This window comes from Pleurodeles waltl, chromosome 1_2, assembly GCF_031143425.1.
Source record: "Pleurodeles waltl isolate 20211129_DDA chromosome 1_2, aPleWal1.hap1.20221129, whole genome shotgun sequence".
In the NCBI taxonomy this organism is placed as follows: domain Eukaryota; kingdom Metazoa; phylum Chordata; class Amphibia; order Caudata; family Salamandridae; genus Pleurodeles; species Pleurodeles waltl.
The window spans coordinates 986,358,062-986,377,265 of NC_090437.1; the positions used below are offsets into that span (position 1 = coordinate 986,358,062).

General features: G+C 41.7%; 1 protein-coding gene across 1 annotated transcript in view; it reads left to right on the top strand.

The window, feature by feature from the left end:
- CNGA1 (cyclic nucleotide gated channel subunit alpha 1) overlaps positions 1–18,384 on the top strand; it is a 264,651-nt gene extending 246,267 nt beyond the window's left edge. The window contains exons 7-8 of the mRNA XM_069201631.1: positions 5,199–5,305; positions 16,016–18,384. Coding sequence (XP_069057732.1) covers positions 5,199–5,305; positions 16,016–17,427 — 1,519 coding nt within the window. The 3' untranslated portion in view covers positions 17,428–18,384. The remainder of the gene's footprint in view (positions 1–5,198; positions 5,306–16,015) is intronic.
- Positions 18,385–19,204: the final 820 nt, after the last annotated feature.

Here is a 19,204-nt window from a genome sequence, read left to right on the forward strand (position 1 = left end):
AACAGGCTGTAATTCCCCTTAAGGAATCCAGGATCAACAACACTCCTGGAATAAACATGCATAAGACCCCAAGACTACAGATTTACTACAGAGTGTAAATCCGGGTCCACAGAACAGTGAATGGACTATCAAGAATTTAGCTGGAAATCTTGTGATGATATTTAATCATCATTTTTATAAGCCCCTGCTACACACATTGAGGAGTTGATGGCAGAGGTAGGGAGTCATCATTTCAATTGTTAGCTGGATTCCAGAAGCTACACACATACATTTCACTATGGCTGGGCACAATCTTAGGACGGTCAACACTGTAGGGTCATGTAGGCAACATTCCACTGTGGCAGAGGGATTCACTCTCCACTGCTGCACACACACTTTGCAATATCACATCCAACTAATTCCTTACAATGAGATTAGAACGGCCTGGCTCGGTGCACATGTGCCTCTAGAGTTTGTGTTACTATTATGGAAGAGGTTAAATATAAAGAAGGGAAGGAACTTACGTACTCATTTGGAGGGAAGTTTACTAAGGGCCTTATGAGTTTGGTGGAGAGGGTACAAACTTGGAGGACTACCCTGTCCATTAAACGCTCAGTCTACCTGCTCTGTTTTGAGTAAGATAAACCATCATGCTAGCGGCAATGGTGGAAAACATTGACCTACGACCCAGTAGTTATTGGGCAATCGGTCAATGGACATTGGACCATCTACCAACTGAAGGTTGACTTTTCAACGTCATTTATTTCCTGATCAGGATCACGAGGGTAAGCGTCACAATCCTAAAGAGAAAAAGATAACAAGCATTTGCAATGCAGTGGGTCTTGCATTTGCTCGACTTCGAGCTATTAACATTGTAAACTCCTAACCAGACTTTTCTTGCCACATAAACTGAAAGTGAAAAGTAAAACAGTTTCACATAAGTGAGCCGACAGCCGCCATGAGGGTGAAGGAGACACACAAAAGGAAACAGAAGTTTGCTCGCAGTCAAACTTATCAGCAAAAGTGCAATTATCCATGTAACAGGGTCGATATCATGCAAAGTGCTCGACTGCTGCCCAGCAAGATCATGCTTTGTAGGAAATAAAAAGAAAAAGTAGTCCAGAAGCCATGCCGAAAACACAGAGACTTGTATGTTTTCAGTAGTTGACTGGTGCTCTCAAGGAGGTCTAAACACTGGAAAAGGCATGAAGTATGCATGCTTTTCACTAATGAAATCAAGCAAATTTTAAAAGGCAAGCCCGCAAACTAACCAAACTGATGGGCGTGCGGTGGGTGTGGTTAAAAGCCCACAGAGAGATTACAACAGAGGTCCAGAGCGCTTGTCGGCTCAACCCCAAAAATGACCCCTACATACTGGTAGAAAATTCCTAGCATGCAAGGGTCATTTTTTTTTCTTTAAAAACAAACCCCTGCTTAGTTAATTTGTAACAGAACTACAAGAAACCATTTCATTTTCTTTAACTAAATATTTAATTTCAGTTGCCACTGCTAAAAATTAAATAGTCGATAGAGGAAATTTCATGCAGGCTAAGTTGACTACCTGTTGATTTATGACAGTACTAGCAATCCTACTTCCAGCTCAAACCACATAAACATTGTATTCATCACATCGCTCAATTATCAGAGGCCACGACTTGTGTTGTTCTAGCTTTAGGTCACACCACCACTATAAATGCGCGGAATACCTGAAATTATACTATCCAATAATAAAAATTTAGTCCCAGAAAATCATTTGTCAAAAAGGTTTTGACATCTTTCATGGAAAATACTGGAGAAGGCCAAAACTTATAAAAATTCAGCCTCTGTAATTAGGAATGAAAATTGCCGAATGTAAACAAACAATAGCAATCAAAATAGTATTTCTATGAGTTTTAAAATACAGAGCCCTCTGACTGTATATCATGAATCCGCTGGGCATTTTGATGAACAAATTTGGGCCTCTCAAATAAAACATTCTCAGTGACTAAGGGGAAAGTAGAAAAATGTATTTGGTAATAACTGGCTGAAGAAACGTACATGATAAAAAATGGACTCCATCCATTCAAACTCGAGTGTGAAATTCTAAATAAGAATCCTGCAAGATGAAAACTTACCTATCCAAAAATACGGAACAAACGATGTTACAACATAAACACTGATACAATATTTGCTTTACTCATTCTTTCTGGCCTTTCATCTGGCGACAGTATCTGTGGGTGGTAGCTAGACAACAATTCATGTTATATTAAATTGATATTACGTATCCGCGCACAAATAAAAACAATGCACAAGAAAACATACCTTGACTAATAAACTTGGTAGGGGCATGGCATGAAATACCGCAAAGTTAATAGACATTTTCAGTAAGAAAACATATGCTGACCGCGCACAAAGCAACAGGATTTACCTCGTAGAGCTATAAGTAAATTAAGCAATACCAAAGCACCATTTAAGTGGAAATGAGTAACATTTTAAAAGCAGTTTAGGAAAAAAAGAGGATTTATAAAGGACACAAACATGGTCAAAGTCAGACCAAGCAAGCTGGAAACATGAAGTATTAAAGTTTAATAAAAGACACCGAGAAAAATTCAAGGCTTCAGTGTGACTCAATGGGCTTGAGTGATTGGGGCGTTTCCAGGCTAACTATGATTGCGTGTAAGTCAGATCCATCTCTGTGGTATTTCAATGTTCTTCTGACTAGAAAGAAATTATGAAAGTCACAATTTTCCAGCAGAGCGAGGCAGGACACGGCCAGGACACTCTGGTCAGTTAAGGTTCCATGGACTTGGATGCGAAGAAGCACAGCACAGATCTCAGTGCCATCCTATCTGCTGGTTTCCCCCCTGTAAAGTGACCCTTCTTGTCTTACACGTCCCTGAGCCAACTGAAGGGCAGCTGACCTTTCAGAAGCCTTTTCAGTTCTAGTGTGGAAGGGGAAAACAGGCTGGAGCACAGTCCTTTCCAAAGACAGGTGAAAGTTCTTCTGGCTAAGAACTTCACCAAGTCCAATTCTTTATGAGGTGCTGATGGTGAGATACTTTTCTTACAGAAGTCAGTAAGAAGGGTTTTAGTAAGAGGTCGATACAAAGGCGAGTTTCACAACAAAGCCCTAATAACTATGGCATTGATTCTCTTGGAGTTCCTGTCTAACCATTTCCATTATTATCTATTTCTCTTTCACAAGATAAATATGGGTGTATCCTCTGATTAACCACTCCTCTCTTCTTGGCAGAGATAAGCAGGAAGGCCAAAGTACTTAACCACAGAGGGATACCACACCTGATCATCAGAACTGGAAATGTTAGTTATTGCCACTAGAGAACGGGGAGGCGGGCATATCTGTTTAATAACTATCCAGGTTCCAAGAAGAGTATTAAAATACTTTCTGGGGCATATTTTTATCAGGAACTCAGTGCTACCAATGTACTGACTTTTGATAACTATTACGATAATGCATACATTATTTTCATAGCATTTTATTAGAAAATAAGTATTTTATTTGTAAGCAGGGCAAAAAGCAAAGCATAGTAAGGCCTATGCAGTGAAGTAGAACCTTTAATGCTATGAATGCTGGGATGAACCAATCTCAATAGTGGGCATGCCTACCCTTTTACACAATATACACTGAGGCATTGTAGACTCCAACATACTACTTATAAGTGATTTAGCTTCTGTTAAGAGTAGGATTTTCCACATGTCTGAAGTGGTTTAATTTGATTTGTGAGTAATTCAGGGTTTGGCTGCGGCCATTTGGGCAGTAACACAAGTCCATAAGCCAGGCTGGTGAGGACACTCTTGTGGGTAGTATAAAATCATACTGCAGCCCGTATGTGTAAACCAGCTTTCAAGCGATTGCTCCATTTGACTGTGCCTCACTAAGATGCCTGATATGGCGATTCAAATTGTAACTGCCTGTTACCTTACCTTGTGGTAACAGCACCTGCACTGGAAGGGGGTTAGCAGACTCCCAGTGCCGAATATGACTGTACATCCAGTCAGGGAAAAGGATGCACTTTCCTACACTGTCTAACAGTGAGGCAGACTGCTCCAGTGCAGGAGGACATGTGGGTAAAATACTATTGCATAGCAAAGTAACTGAATACCACAAAATCATTGTCCAGCATTGGGTCATAACTTGCGATAAAAACAAGCTGAAACCCACGGTTTGAATGAAATCTTTAAGTGTATATACAATGCAGCCCACCTCTGCTGAAAGGTTGTGACTTTCAAACGTACAAAACAGGAGTATATAAATTTGATCCACTAGGATCAGATCCATGATTGCACTAACCAATAACAATCTATATGATCCCATTTAGATGTATTTAATAATAACAATATAATAATAATAATAATAAGAAGAAGAAGAAGAAGAAGAAGAAGAAGAAAAGAAGAAGAAGATATGCAGTATTATATTTATATGAGTCTTTTACTGAGGAGGTTCAGCTTTCCCACTGCACTCACTATCCGAGGATCTCAGAACCACATCCACCCTTCTAATGTCACAGTAATTCCGAAAAAGCATCTGTTCAGACAGTATCTGGAACATAATTCTTTGCTCTACATTATCACTCGCCCTTACCGTGATTACCCACTGAACTGCCACCCTAATGTGATATGCTGCCTCTCTGCCCTCCAGTTTGCACACTACTCCCTGCCGCCACAATCGTGCACATCTTGTAAGGTGTTCATTCATCTCATCCTCATGTTCATTCATCCTATCCTATGTTCAATGGATCAAGCCTAAGAGGGCCACTGAACTCTTTCTCACCAGTTGTTTGTGGTTACAATGTTAGAACACCTTTTTGAGCTTTTAGCTTTTCAAAGTACATCAAATGTTTATTGTTATAATGCAAAGTGCCTTCATGTTACTCTGTGCCAGAGAGTTTTCTAAAACTGATAAATAAATCCTTGTGTGAGGCTATACTGAAATTTGTGTATCGATCCTGCTCTCATGGACATATAATGACCACCCCTAATATAGAACATGGAGCTAGATGTTGAGGGATGTTGTCATTCATCCTCGGAATTTAAGCAGCAGTTAATAGTGGAGTCATTTTCATTTGTTGTCTTTATGTAGCACTAAACCACTTTATAATAATCAAGGTCTACAAACATTATATAGCCACCTGTAGAAGAAAAGGGCAAGTAGATTGAAGGGCTTATCACACACAAAAGAGTACCACACTGACACCAGGTTTTTTTTCCTTTTCTCTCAGGGCCTGCTTTGAAGATCTTCAGCATGACTACATAGAAATGTGGTTCGTCCTTGATTATGTGTCAGATTTCATCTATATTCTTGATATGTTTGTACGGACGCGTACAGGTAAATGTGATCCATAACGGTGATACCTAGCATGTCCTTGATTCCATACACACATAATGTTAGTTTTAGCACTCCAGAAAATTTAAACCAATAGACAAACTAAAATTCAGAAAAGCAAGGTGATCTCAAGTTTACCAGTTCCGTTTTTAGGTCTAGCCTTAGCAAATGACTATTTATAAGGAAAATCCTAACAAATACATAGATATACACTCATTTGCATACAGTGTCTTTCAGACTGTTATCGTTATCCATTAATCTGTTGTAGGGTTATTCACATTTTGCTTCCATCCATCTCAGTATACATCATTGGGCAATGTTTCAGCCCAGTTTAGCCATTGGCTTCTTCTCTGTGAATGCAGCATTCTGCCCGAAAGCAATGATGTCACCCACACAGAAAACAAAGCCCTTTAGTGTGGAGGGAATGGAGGGACAATCTGTAGTAAGGATGGCATAGAGCCGACCACAACATAGTGTTGCTCCCCTGCCAAAGATGAAATTCTATCCCTCCAGGAGGGCCATAGGGGCCCCATGCAGAGGAATCACTCCTCAAAGAGGATATCACTTGGAGAGGTAGGCTGAGGTAAGAGGGTATGAAAGGTGCAGCACTAGCAGGTTGGCCTTTTTTGTGAACTGAGTTTATACTGAAAACTAATGGTTAAGAATTTAGCTTGTCTCCGACGCTTGAAATTGTTTTTTGCATATGACTTTCATTTTCAGGGTTGCAGTGTGGATATATAGGTCAATCCTAAAGCTCGAGATAATGAATCTGGGAGGCGTAAAAGGATTGCTCATATCACAGGGAGGAACTACAGTGGGCCTGAGATATAAGTGATACCACTCCTTAATCCTGCCAGACACAGTTGAAATTATGTTTTAAAGGAACAAGGGTCCCTTTAACACACATGTGTACGTTTTTACTGGGAGAAACAATTACGCCCAGATGCAATGTCAATTAGACGAAGTAAAAGCACATTTATTTAACAAATAAATCAAATTAGTTGGTGGAGGCACAAAACACAGAAGAAAAAATTAAATAAACAAAAACAAAAGAACTCAGGCAATAATGTGTGATGTAAATCAAAGAAATGTAATAGTCACAAATAAGTCTACAGCAAAAATCCTTATAATCAGTGCCCCCTCTTCATGATGAAGAGTTACACCCTCAGATTCTGCAGTTTTTTCAAGCCATTGAACTTTGCATATGTTCATGCCATCAACTATTTGATCCATTAAGCACTAATGTTTCTTGGACTCTCATTGTCCCCAGCCTACTATATATAGTTGGGCTGCCTGATAGTACCATAAGACATCAGGGAGCCCCAGTCCTCCAACTTTGGATGTTTTTTCATCATATATATAGCCAATTTCTGCTCCTTCCCTGTTCAAAGAAATTTTTCTATTGCCCCTTGAAGCTATGGATACTGGAAGTGGGATAGTCTGGAGGATGTATAATATCCAAGATAGCGCTGTCATTTAACAGCCTCATTTCTGAACAAAAAGAAAGGCCTGTCATATGCTAGGATTACAAGTCATTCCATATCTCTTTCAGAAGTCAGTGTAGTTAAACTGTGATATTTGGTCTATTGTTGAGGCAATTTCAATCCCCAGGCAAGTCGCGCAACACATGGTCCATTGCAAGGAAATTTAGGCTTAAACACGATGACTTGATCACTTGGGGTAGAAATATTGGGACTTAGTGATGTTAAACTTGAACTCCAATACCTCCCAATAATTCACCAGTTCCTGCATCAGGGCCAGGACAACACGTGGAGTGCATAAGGGACACCAAGACGTCACCTGCCTGCATCATGAGCGCGTGTTTCCCCTCCTACTTTGAACCCCTGTATGCATGCATTTCATTGTATACTGAGCACCAACACCTCAACAACAGCATGAATAGGTGGAGCTAGCGGGAACAGCCTTGTCTTGTACCACATTGTATTACTCTATACGATGATAAGCCCAACTAGTACAAAGCAGGGCTCTCAATCGATTGCACCCACATATAATCCATCTGCAAAAGGTCTCCTCAATTCAAATGTCTCCAGCTTCTTTGCTGATACAGCCAGTGTGCGTGATTGAACGCTTGCCTACATCCAATGACAGAAGTAGGTCCTTCTTACCTATTCTACTGTTCTTTTCTATAATATGCATGCCCATGTTTATGCTGTCACTCCAGCTTTTTCAAAAAGTGAAACTGGTCTTGTTTGTGTCCACAAGGCCAAAAGGCCTTCCCTTCCTATTTGCCAGGACCCAAATAAAAATCTTTGGGTCTACAGTCAGAAAACATATCACTGTGCAATAGCTGCAGTTGTTTGGGTCCTTACTCTGTTTGGGAATGACTATAATCAAGACTTCATATATAGAGGATCCCATGAATCCATTGTCAGTGGATGTGTATTATACGCACATCAGCGACAGGGCAAAGCTATGACAGAAGGTTTTGTAGAACAAGGGTGTAAACCCATCTAGGTCCAGCAATTTACCACGTATAAGCCTCACAATACCAGAAATAACTTCCTCCAATGTAAAGGGCTGGTCTGATATCTTGGCTTATGCATGCTTTAGGCCAGGGAGATCAGTTTATCTCAGGTAAACCTTGGTTTAGGCCTTTCTCCACAATGTACAAGGCTTCATAAAAGCCTAGAATGGTCTTTAGGTTCTCAGGCCCCCAACTGATCTCTGATCACCACTATTTTCTCTCTAACTATTTTTGCCCATTGTTCACATGCTAGTAATTTCATTGTCTTTTTGCCTCTTCGTAATATCACTGCTTAGTTCTGAGCATCACTTTCTCTGCCTTTTCTGTTTCTAGCATTTTGGCTTCAGCCCTAGTTGCCATGAGTTTGCATCATATCTTAATGGAAACCATACTTTTATTTATTGTATCCATTTCTTTTAATCACATCATCGGCTCTGGCCATTTTTCATTCCTGTCTTTGACAAAAGCTTAGGTAAAAGTCCCACTGACTACTGCTTTAAGGGAGTCTCATTGGCACTTCTCATTCACAACTCCATTATAATTCTCTAATAAGTATCTGTGCATTCCTGAACCTCATCACTAATTGCTTCATTTTGCAATAGCCTGGCAAGTAATCTCCACCAACCAGCAGTTTTAGGGGTAATGTCAGTGTATCAGAAATGTGGGCATAATACAGAAAGTACTATTTGACCAATATCTGAGTGGACAACTGTCACTAACAGCAGAGGAGAGGCCAGGAAGAGCTGAACCTAACATAGGTGTGGTGTGCTGTGCTTCTGCGTGGTAAGTAGTAGTAGTAAATAGTCTGTGCCATTTGAGTGGTACACCCAGACATCCTCCGATTCCAGGCTATGGAGCAATACCTGCCTATTTCCACACAGCAATCCTGATTGTTCCATCCTCTGAGCTGATCTGTCTCTTATGCTGTTTATGACTAGAAAACAAGCGCTCCAATAATCACTTGTCATTTTTATAGACATTTTTATTAGCTTTATAAACCTGACAATCCACAATATAATTGGAAATATGTCCATTGCACTTCCACTGCCCACCCCATCAACTTTCTCACATGTTATACAGAAAGGAGTAGTACACCCAATCTCAGAACGTTCAATACAAAAATAAGCAATGACAAAAGGCACGGGTCTTGGTATAGCAAATAGGATCACTTTGTTATCACATAGGGCCAGATGTAGCAAGCCGTTTGCAAGGCGCAAACTGCGATTTTCGCAGTTTGCGCCATGCAAACGGCCTCACGCAATGCTCATTCCCAAATTGCGAGTCGGTACCGACTCGCAATTTGGGAATGCGACTCGCAAATAGGAAGGGGTGTTCCCTTCCTATTTGCGACTCGCATCACAATTCAGAGTTGCTTTGTGACCGCGAATGCGGTCGCAAAGCAACTCGCAGTTACCACCAGTGTCACACTGGTGGTAACTCATTCGCAAAAGGGAAGGGGTCCCCATGGGACCCCTTCCCCTTTGTGACTGTCCACAAAAATATTTTTTCAGAGCAGGCAGTGGTCCTATGAACCACTGCCTGCTCTGAAAAAAACGAAACCAAATGGTTTCGTTTTTTTTTCATTTTGCAACTCGTTTTCCTTTAAGGAAAACGGGCTGCAAAATGAAAAAAAAACTGCTTTATTTAAAATGCAGTCACAGACATGGAGGTCTGCTGACTACAGCAGGCCACCATCCCTGTGAGTGCAGGGACTCGCTATGGGGTCGCAAAATGCGACCCACCTCATGAATATTGATGAGGTGGGTCTTTGCGACCCCATAGCGGGTCGCAGAAGGTGTCTGAGACACCATTCTGCATATGCTTTTGCGAGTCTGAAATTGCGAGTCGCACCGACTCGCAATTTCAGACTCGCAAAAGCATATCTTCCTTCATCTGGCCCACAGTGCTTAATGTCAGATAGTATGGTAGTGTAAAGTCTCCACTCTTCAGTTATGGCACCAGCATGCGGAACCTTTGAGTCTATATCCTAGGATTTGGCCAGGGACCTCAAGTCCATTCATATTTTTATGGGCATACACTGGCCCTATAAAACGTTTCTTCCATGAGTGCACAGAGATCCATTACCATTCACCATACCCTTATGATCAGGGTCTCTCTGGAGTTCTACATACAGTTGCTATCTCACTTAGCCACAAGGCAGCCCACTCCCACCAATAAACGAGTATATCTCAGGCCACAGTCTTCTTCCATCAAACCCAAAAAGGCCAACTTAGGATATAGCCAAGCTGACCTTTCCATTGCCCCCCAGAACTGTTTAATGGCAGGGGAGTCCCATGTCATATGGAGGATTGTGCACCATCTGCACAACAAGGGTCCATCTTCCAGAGTTGTACAGGTGTAAAGCAGACCCTGTGAAAGTATTTAATTTAGATCAGCTGAAGACAGACAGGGACAGCTAGGACGTAGGGGACATTCTTGTCTCACTCTGCTCATCATCATTCAGGTCCTCAACATAAACCTGCACTTGAGATGCAATAGCTTCAGGAGGTTAGGTGCATGCACTAATAAGGACCGGTAAACTCTAGAGATGCTGTGTTCTCCCATAGGTTCTAGGGTTAATCTGGCCTCCAGTGGGCTGAGTCCCAGTAGGGTCTCTGATGGGTCCACTGGTGATATGAGCAAGCTTCACAGCTTTAGAAAAAGGAACTAAGAATTGTGTAGCTTGAATTCGATCTTGAGCTCAGCCTGAAGTCATTGGGTCTGCTAGCACTTGGGAGTCAGTCTTCCACCAACAGAGTGGCTTCCCTTGTAGGTGTCCTGAACCAGTAAATATACTTTAGTGTGCTTTGACATGCCCTTAATGTTGTTTTGGTAACGATAGGGCTGGATCTTGGTGCTATATATGTGACGAAGGGCTCCCTTCTTCCCTACCCCAGCCACTTGCAATTGAAGCACTGAGTCTTCCCGGTCTCCATGGGCCAGGGCCAGTCATTAGTAACGGCCATGTGTGTTGCCCAGTTCATAGGGAATACATTCCTCCCATTCCTCCATTATATGGGTGAAACAGCACTTGGCTAAAGGCAACCTGGGCTGCTTACCCATGCATGAGAAGGCCCAGTAAGATGTTGACAGGCTTTGTAAGGTTTGCCACGGAATCTCTATGGGCAAGTTCTGAACCATGTAGAGCCACCGGGGAAATGTGATCATGTTGTATAAAGTGATCCGCCTAAGAATCAACAGAGGCAGGAAGGCCCATTTCTTTAAGTCTGCCTGTGCTATCAAGGAGGGGAATTATAATACTGTGCAAGTTAGCATGCAGCATTAGATACACATACATGCCCAGAAATTTTAATATGTTCTGACCTAGCTGGAGCTGTGTACGTCTCCCCCAGTTATTAATCTTGCTCTTCATAAGTACTATTGAAGATTTGAATGAGTTTACAACTAGGCTCTAGGCCATGCTGCAGAGATCGAGGATTTTCATGACTTTGTCTCCTGATGTTGCAAGGTTGTGAGGATAAAGCAGCACATCATCAGGGTATAGCGATATGCAGTTTTCAAGCCCATTCCTCCACCTAAAGTCTCAGCACTGAGAGTCTTTGTGGATCTAATCTGCCAAAGGTTTGATTATTAGGACGAACAGCAAAGGTGAGAAGAGGCAATCCTACAAGGTACCCTTCTCGATAGGGAAGGGGTCTGACAATGCACTGCTTAATCTCTCTCTTATGCCCATGGGTTCCTATGCGAGGTCTTCAGACAAACCAGGGCCCAAAATTCATTTTATCTACAATTTGTAAAAGAAGTACCAATGTGCTTTTTTTCTGACCTCACAGAAGAGAGGAGATTCAAAACAAGTCCTCGATGAATATCTCCATTGAGGGTAAGGTGTTCATTAGATTGTTGTTGACTTTCCCCCACACGGTTCTCCTCTTGCTACTGGGCAAGTTGCCATACCAATGTCTCTTTTGCAGTTTGTATTTTCTTGAACTTAGCAGCCGACATTTGACTGGGCAAGCCACTGCACACCTGTTCTTTAGTCATGACATCTGCATGGTATCCCAGATGTCCACCCCATCCATCATATAGGATTAAAGAGGTATGGTTTGCTGTGGTATTCTCTAGAAATCAGACAGGTCTCAAGACGAGGCCATCCCTCAGTCTTCGGGCAGTTGCAGTGTTAGTACTACTTGAGACTGTATTAAATTTGAACATTTATGTGGCAGTGCAAACTAGACTGCAGTCCTACTCCAACTATCTCTGGAAGTGTGGTGTGTTTTCAGCTTTTTTAGTTACTGTGCCTCTACCCAGTGGGTCTCATTCCCCTCAAGCAACATTTCCACCCCAAGGTCCCAGTCCTCTCTCTGGTCTATTCAGCTGACCCACAATGGGGCACACTGAGGGCAGTGTGTGGTTTGGGGGCTTTTTGTCATGCAGGGAAGTGAACCCGCCAGTGTGGTCCTGCATTACTACTGCTCTTGTGACAACGAGTGCCCGTTATGCTGCACTACAGGAAGCTCACTTACATACATTAGTCCACATCAGCTTCAGGTGGCAAGGGTTCACGCTCAGGTGGGGTGCCCCCTATACTGCATAAATGAGGTTACTGGTGCTGGAGAGACCCCTTCTGCACTTGTGTTCCACACTTCGCAGACTGCATCCCTCTATCAGAGGCAGCAGCATGCCTGGATTGGTGCAACCTCTTGCTACATCTGGGTGCCTCAAACACCGGGGGCCATTGTTTTTTGGGACTCATTCGCTGACTGCCCGAACTTGCTCTGGCCTCAGCCCAACATCTCACATCTGCTCACTGTGCTCTAAGGGCTGCCTCTCAACCAGTGTAACTAACAAGACTCCAAGTAGCCCTCCTTTTTGGACTCATAACCACCTACCCTGGAGCCCACCATATTATTGACTCCACAGAGCACTAAGCCTGGTCCCAATCTCCAGCTATTCGGGGAGATTAAAACGCATAAACCTCATGGTGCAGAAGAAAGGAAAAGATTCTCACACCTCTTCCCACAACTCTATGGGCCTCATTACGAGGCCCTGTGAAAAGGAGATTGCTGTGGAGATGGTGGTCTCTCCCCATCATCCCCCCCTGGGCTGATTACGAGGGTTCCACTGGTCAGCCCAGTGAAAAACATGTGGCGGCACTGGCCTTGACTACTTATGGAGCCGAGACCAAAATCGGCGCACAGAGGGTTCTCCCAGCACCCTTGGAATGCAAACTGTCTGCAGTGGCAGACAGTGTGACTTCCGAGGGTGCTAGGCAGGGGGAGCCCTATTGCCCCCAGCACCGCCTTTTCGCAAGCTTTTTCTTGTCAGGGACCCTGCCATGCAAAGGCTGGCGGAAAGTGGACTTGTGATCAGCACAGCAGCGCTGAACTCAGCGCAGCCGTGGCTGACTCTAACCGCTGCCACCCGGCCATTATAACAACAAGGCAGGATCTCTCAATGAGCTTTACCAATCAAACATGCTACATTTTCTTGGACGCTCATTGAAATAATGAATGAATGAAATACTACTTCTAAAGCTTGAGCGGCTGCTTCAGAGATGCGTCCCAGTGCTGAACACATTGTTATTGACCAACAATTAGCCTTGATTAAAAAGTCTTCAGGCCCTTTCTAAACTAAAATTCAGAATTCAGTTCCCTGAGCTCCAAAGGCAAGCTGTTCCAGTTTGGCTGCCAATTAGGAAACAGCACGTCCCCCACTTCTGGCTCGCTTTCCTTTTGGAATAACCAGGAGCAATTTATTATTGGACTGCAATTATCTCCTTGACCTGTACCAGCAGAATCTCTGCTGAAGAAAGAGCAGGTCTTTCTTGAGCATAGCTCTGAAAGTAATCACCAAAGATTTGAAAATTATCAGTTTTTCTGCCAGCAGACAGTGTAACAGCCGAGCAGCAGCATTTTATACTACCTAGAATTTGTTGAGTGATTTAGCAGAGTGTCTCAAGAAAAGGGGGTTGGAATAACTCCTGGTGTTCACTAGTAAACATTTTAGAACATACTCCAGTGATATTCTAAATGTGAGATTCAAAGGAAAGATCTAAATCAAATTTTACCCCATGGTTTCCAACCAATTGCGCATGCTGGGTGGGAGCACCCAAAGATTGTAGCTAAAGACAGTCCAAATCAAAAAGAGATGGGTTGTCAGAAAGCAATATCTCTGACCTATTAATGTTAAGGTTCAGGCAATTTAATTGGATCCAATTTGCAACCGCCTTCGGCAGCCTTCAAAATGCTCTTCCAATGATCTGTCAATGTGCTGAGAGGGTAGTAATAATTGTGTGTCATCAGTTTACGATACAATCTTTAAGCCCCACAGTTCAAATACCTCCACCAGAGGGGCCATGTATGGGCCATATTAAAGAGCCCTAGCGCCACTTTAGCGCCGCCATAGTGTCATTTTTTTATGCTAAGGCGGAGCTAAAGTGGCTTTTCTGCCACGCCCTATTTACAAAGTGGCCCAGTGCATGCCTTGTACCACTTTGTAACCCCTTGCACCACATTATGCCTGCGTTCTGGCACTAGGAGGCCCACAAAAATGGTGCATTGAAATGTAAAAGATTTCAGTGCAGCATTTTTGGCATAATTTTTAACACCTGCTCAGAGCAGGCGTTAAAATGACGCTCCCATAGTAACCTACAGGCCTCCTTGCACTTTTCTGCACTAGTGTCAAACTTTTTGATGCCAGTGTTGCAAAGTGCCACAGTAGCATAAAAAATGTTGACGCTATTGTTCTGATGACCGCCATGGTGCGCCGTATTATAAATATGGCGCAACTATGGTGTTGTTAAGTGTCGGTAGGGGGCGCAAGAAAAGTGGTGCAACATAGCTGATGCGCCACTTGTTCTTAAATATGGGCCTTTGTGTTGAATACAATAGGTCTTAAAGCTGAGCCCTACGGTACACCAAATTTTTTAATCAGTGAAGCCGGATTAAAAGGGGAGAGATGAACAGCTTCTCCTCATTCTCAGAGGAAACATTTTAACCATCTAAAAGATTTGTGTCAAGCCACTATTGTTTCCAGGTGTTCAAATGAAATATTTTGGGATATGGTGTTGCTGTAGATAAATCTAAAAGAATGACCACAGCTGTGTTACCCTCATCCAAAGTCAATTTAGCAAAATCGGAGACCGCCAGTAGTGCAACCTTCTCACTATGCCCATGATGGTAACCCGCCTGATATGGCAAGCAAAATATTGTTGCCGTCTGAAAAATATTGCATAATTTGCTTGTTGACCATCTTTTCAAGGACCCTAGCCATCACCGGAAGCAAAGTGATGGGTCAGAAATCATTAAGGCTGGTCCTTGATTTTTTCATAGCTGGAGCAAAAGTGCTTGTTTCCAAAAGCAAGGAAAATGACTAGAGTGTAATGATTGATTGCCTAAATTATTAGAGTAAATGGTTAAACAAAGGATTGTGAGTAAGTCATTTAAAAATAGTTAGGACCATGCTCAGCCTGTCTCTCTCCTATGGCAACGTACTATTTTACACATCCATGTGAAAAAACACTGTATAATATTGGAAACTCTGGATAAACTATGCTCATTAAATATCATCTTTGATTGAGTAAGGGAGTTTTGTGAAATGCTACCATAATATACTACTTTTTACTAGCTGTATGTCTCGCTTGCAAATGGAAAAAAGACTACTCGGTCGTTCACCAGACGTGCCAAATGTTTTTTAACTGTGCGTTTCTTCAAAAGTGTGTAAAACAAAGAATTTCTAGTTACTACCATTTGTACATTTGTGGCTCTTTTTAATATTCAAAAGATTCTCTGTGAGTTATTTTAATGCGAAAAGATAAAACAGGGAACTGAGGTTGCAAATAAAATATAACATTGAATTTAACGGATAACACGTTTTGAGATTTCCTATAAAGATCACTATTTGCCCCTCGACATAAAATCCGTCTAAAGAAATAGTCATGACATCATAGTACTTTTTGCATGGTCAAGCCTTATTTTGTAAATATCATGTGCCCAATTTTCTACACATCTTATATAAACATGTGGACGTAAATAGTAGTTACTCTAGGTGCAACTTTTTTCTTTTGCATTTCAACTTGGTAAGGCCACAACTGGTAGAATAAAGAAGAATGTGTGCACGACTTTAAACCTTAGTGAACATATAAACAGAAATGACTGTGAGTCAAAAAATAATTTACATCATGCTTGGAGGTCTTGCTCCTGAAGTTTTATTTGATAGAAATTAAAAACAGAACATATTTTCACACATTACATTTCTTTTTCTTTAAGGTTACCTGGAACAAGGTCTGCTCATCAGTGATGAACGTAAACTAAGGGAAAAATATAAAAAGACTTCGCAGTTCAAACTGGATGTGATTTCTATCATACCAACAGACATTTTCTACTTTTACCTTGGGCTTGATTACCCAGAGCTGAGATTAAATAAATTACTCAGGGTATCCCGTATGTTTGAGTTTTTCCAAAGAACAGAAACCAGAACAAATTACCCAAACATTTTCAGGATCTCCAATCTTGTCATGTATATCGTTATCATTATTCACTGGAATGCTTGTGTGTACTACTCAATTTCTAAATACATCGGATTAGGCGTGGACTCTTGGGTTTACCCAAGTCCTGAAGATCCTGAATTTGCACGCCTGGCTAGGAAATATGTTTACAGTCTTTATTGGTCAACACTGACCTTGACCACTATCGGTGAGACACCTCCTCCCGTAATAGACTCAGAATACTTTTTTGTGGTGGCTGACTTCTTGGTTGGAGTGTTGATTTTTGCTACCATCGTTGGTAATGTTGGTTCCATGATTTCAAACATGAATGCTGCCAGGGCAGAATTTCAAGGTAGAATTGATGCAATTAAGCAGTACATGCACTTTCGAAAAGTAAGCAAAGACTTAGAAAAAAGAGTCATCAAGTGGTTCGACTACCTATGGACGAACAAAAAAGCAGTAGATGAAAGAGAGGTTCTAAAGTATCTTCCAGATAAATTGAGAGCAGAGATTGCCATAAACGTGCATCTCGACACACTGAAGAAGGTTAGAATCTTTGCTGATTGTGAAGCTGGGCTTCTGGTCGAATTGGTGTTAAAGCTACAGCCACAAGTGTACAGCCCTGGAGATTACATCTGCAGAAAAGGAGATATTGGACGAGAGATGTACATTATCAAAGAAGGAAAGCTTGCTGTGGTTGCTGATGATGGAATCACACAATTCGTGGTCCTTAGTGATGGAAGCTATTTTGGGGAGATAAGTATTCTTAATATAAGGGGCAGCAGAGCAGGGAATCGTCGAACGGCCAACATTAAAAGTATTGGGTACTCAGATCTGTTTTGCCTATCAAAAGATGATCTCATGGAAGCCCTTACTGAGTACCCAGATGCAAAGGCAATGTTGGAAGAGAAAGGGAGACAGATTCTTATGAAAGACGGGCTTCTGGATTTAGAAATTGCAAATGCAGGCAGCGATCCCAAAGATGTAGAAGAGAAGGTTTCTCACATGGAAGGCCTAATAGAAAATTTACAAACTAAATTTGCCAGACTCTTGGCAGAGTATGATTCGGGACAGCAGAAACTGAAGCAACGAGTAACAAAAATTGAAAAAATGATCACAGTTCCAGAGATTGAGTTCTCAGATTTACCAGCAGAAGAAGAAGCAAAAATAGAAGAACCTGGACCGTCTGCATAATAATCAAGTACTTTGGGGGATTTTGTGTTACCCTATGATGACAACTCAGCCAGTGTAAAATGGGAACTGTGGCTCCTGGGAAAGTTAAAAATAGAAAGAGGAAATAGAAAAATGAGCTACACTAAAGTATGTTCAGGAAACTACCAGCAATTTGGCCTCGATAAGCCACACATTAATGAACTGCCGCCGAGTTATAATTTTTCAAGTGATTTGTAGCAAGTCAAATGGCTCACAGTTGTGCACTGCATTGAGTATCAAGTACGAGACAAGAATAACATCCAAGGTTTTCATATAATGCTTCATGGAAGATCTTTGTAAAGCAAAAACATTTAAATATTTAGCTTTTGTTTTTGTAGCGGACTGTTTACTGCAGAAAAACTGACTGTGCATTTTCAGGATATTGTGTTAATATTTTCCATCGAGTTAACAAGGAGGACAACTTTCTGCAACATTTTTCAAGTGTTGTGTATATGTACCAAGAAAACATCCGCATAGTAAATAGATTACAACAGACAAAATACTGTACACTAAACAGAGTTCAAACAAATGTATCCTTAGCTTTTACCCTTTGATGAACAACAAGTTTATAGACTACCAAAACATTAGTACCAGATCTTAAATATTACAAGTGTATATTTTTATGGAGCACTAGATGAATATCAAATAAGTAAATCGTATATGTATCTACAATGAGGATTATGTGCAGTTATACTGGTCATTCCTACAATAGACTAAAGATCTATGCCATTGTACTAAGCTTCTTCAAGATACATGTTTATAACTAAGGTGCTATGATGTGCCTGCTACTGGCATAGGCTTCATTTTCTAGGCACATGCATGCATGATGACATGAAGGTGGATTGGCAAATAAAAACATTACATTGGAGTACTATGAGAGCTGTGAAATTCGCAGCTGTAATTTGCTACTGCTCCACATAAAAAAAATAAAAAAACAAAGGAAAAAAAGGTTTGGGCAGTTGGTGGTGGGATCACGTTGGAAGGAATCAATGGGTGTGAGCGGGAGAATAGAAAATAGTGGTTAGGAGAAGAAGGGCAAAGCAGCACATGAGTGAGGAAGCGATACAGGCAGAGGTAAGACCCGAGAGAGAGAGAGTAATATCAGGGGAAGGGGTGAGAAGCACATGATGGAGAGAGTGGAGACGCACATAAGTGAGACCAAGCAAAACTCAAGGCAGAGAGTAACAAGAATGCAGGTGGTGTAGGTATTTCATGGGGGGAAGGTGGAAAACACATGCACTTGCATTAAGCACTCTTAGTGAGTGCTTAGGCAAAATGATAAAGGAGTTTCCTAAAAGTAAGCAATGAATAAAAGTCCATCAGTCAAAAGTATGGTGAAGAGGTTATGTGCCAGGGGAGGGACAAACACAAGACGGACAAGATGCAACAAGGAAATCTCCTGAATAAGAAGAAAACAAATAAGAATGACAATAAAGTCAACCAATGGTAAGCAGTGGGTATACTGTAAATCCATTATATCTTCTTGATAAGCCCAGAATAGGTCTTTCGCAAACAGACAGCCTGCTCTGTCTAGTTCGCAAACATAAAAATCCATATTTCCTTAGGGATGTAAAAGCAACACATGAGGTAGAAAGCAATACGGGATGGCAGGAGGGGTGAAAAGGTCCAGAGGGACAAAGCAATAGAGCAATAACAGGGGAATGGGTGAGAAGCACATGAGGGAAAGAGGAAATTAAGAACACAGCCCGGGGTGGACGGAAGATGCACATGAGTGAGACCACGCGGAACAACTGGCAGA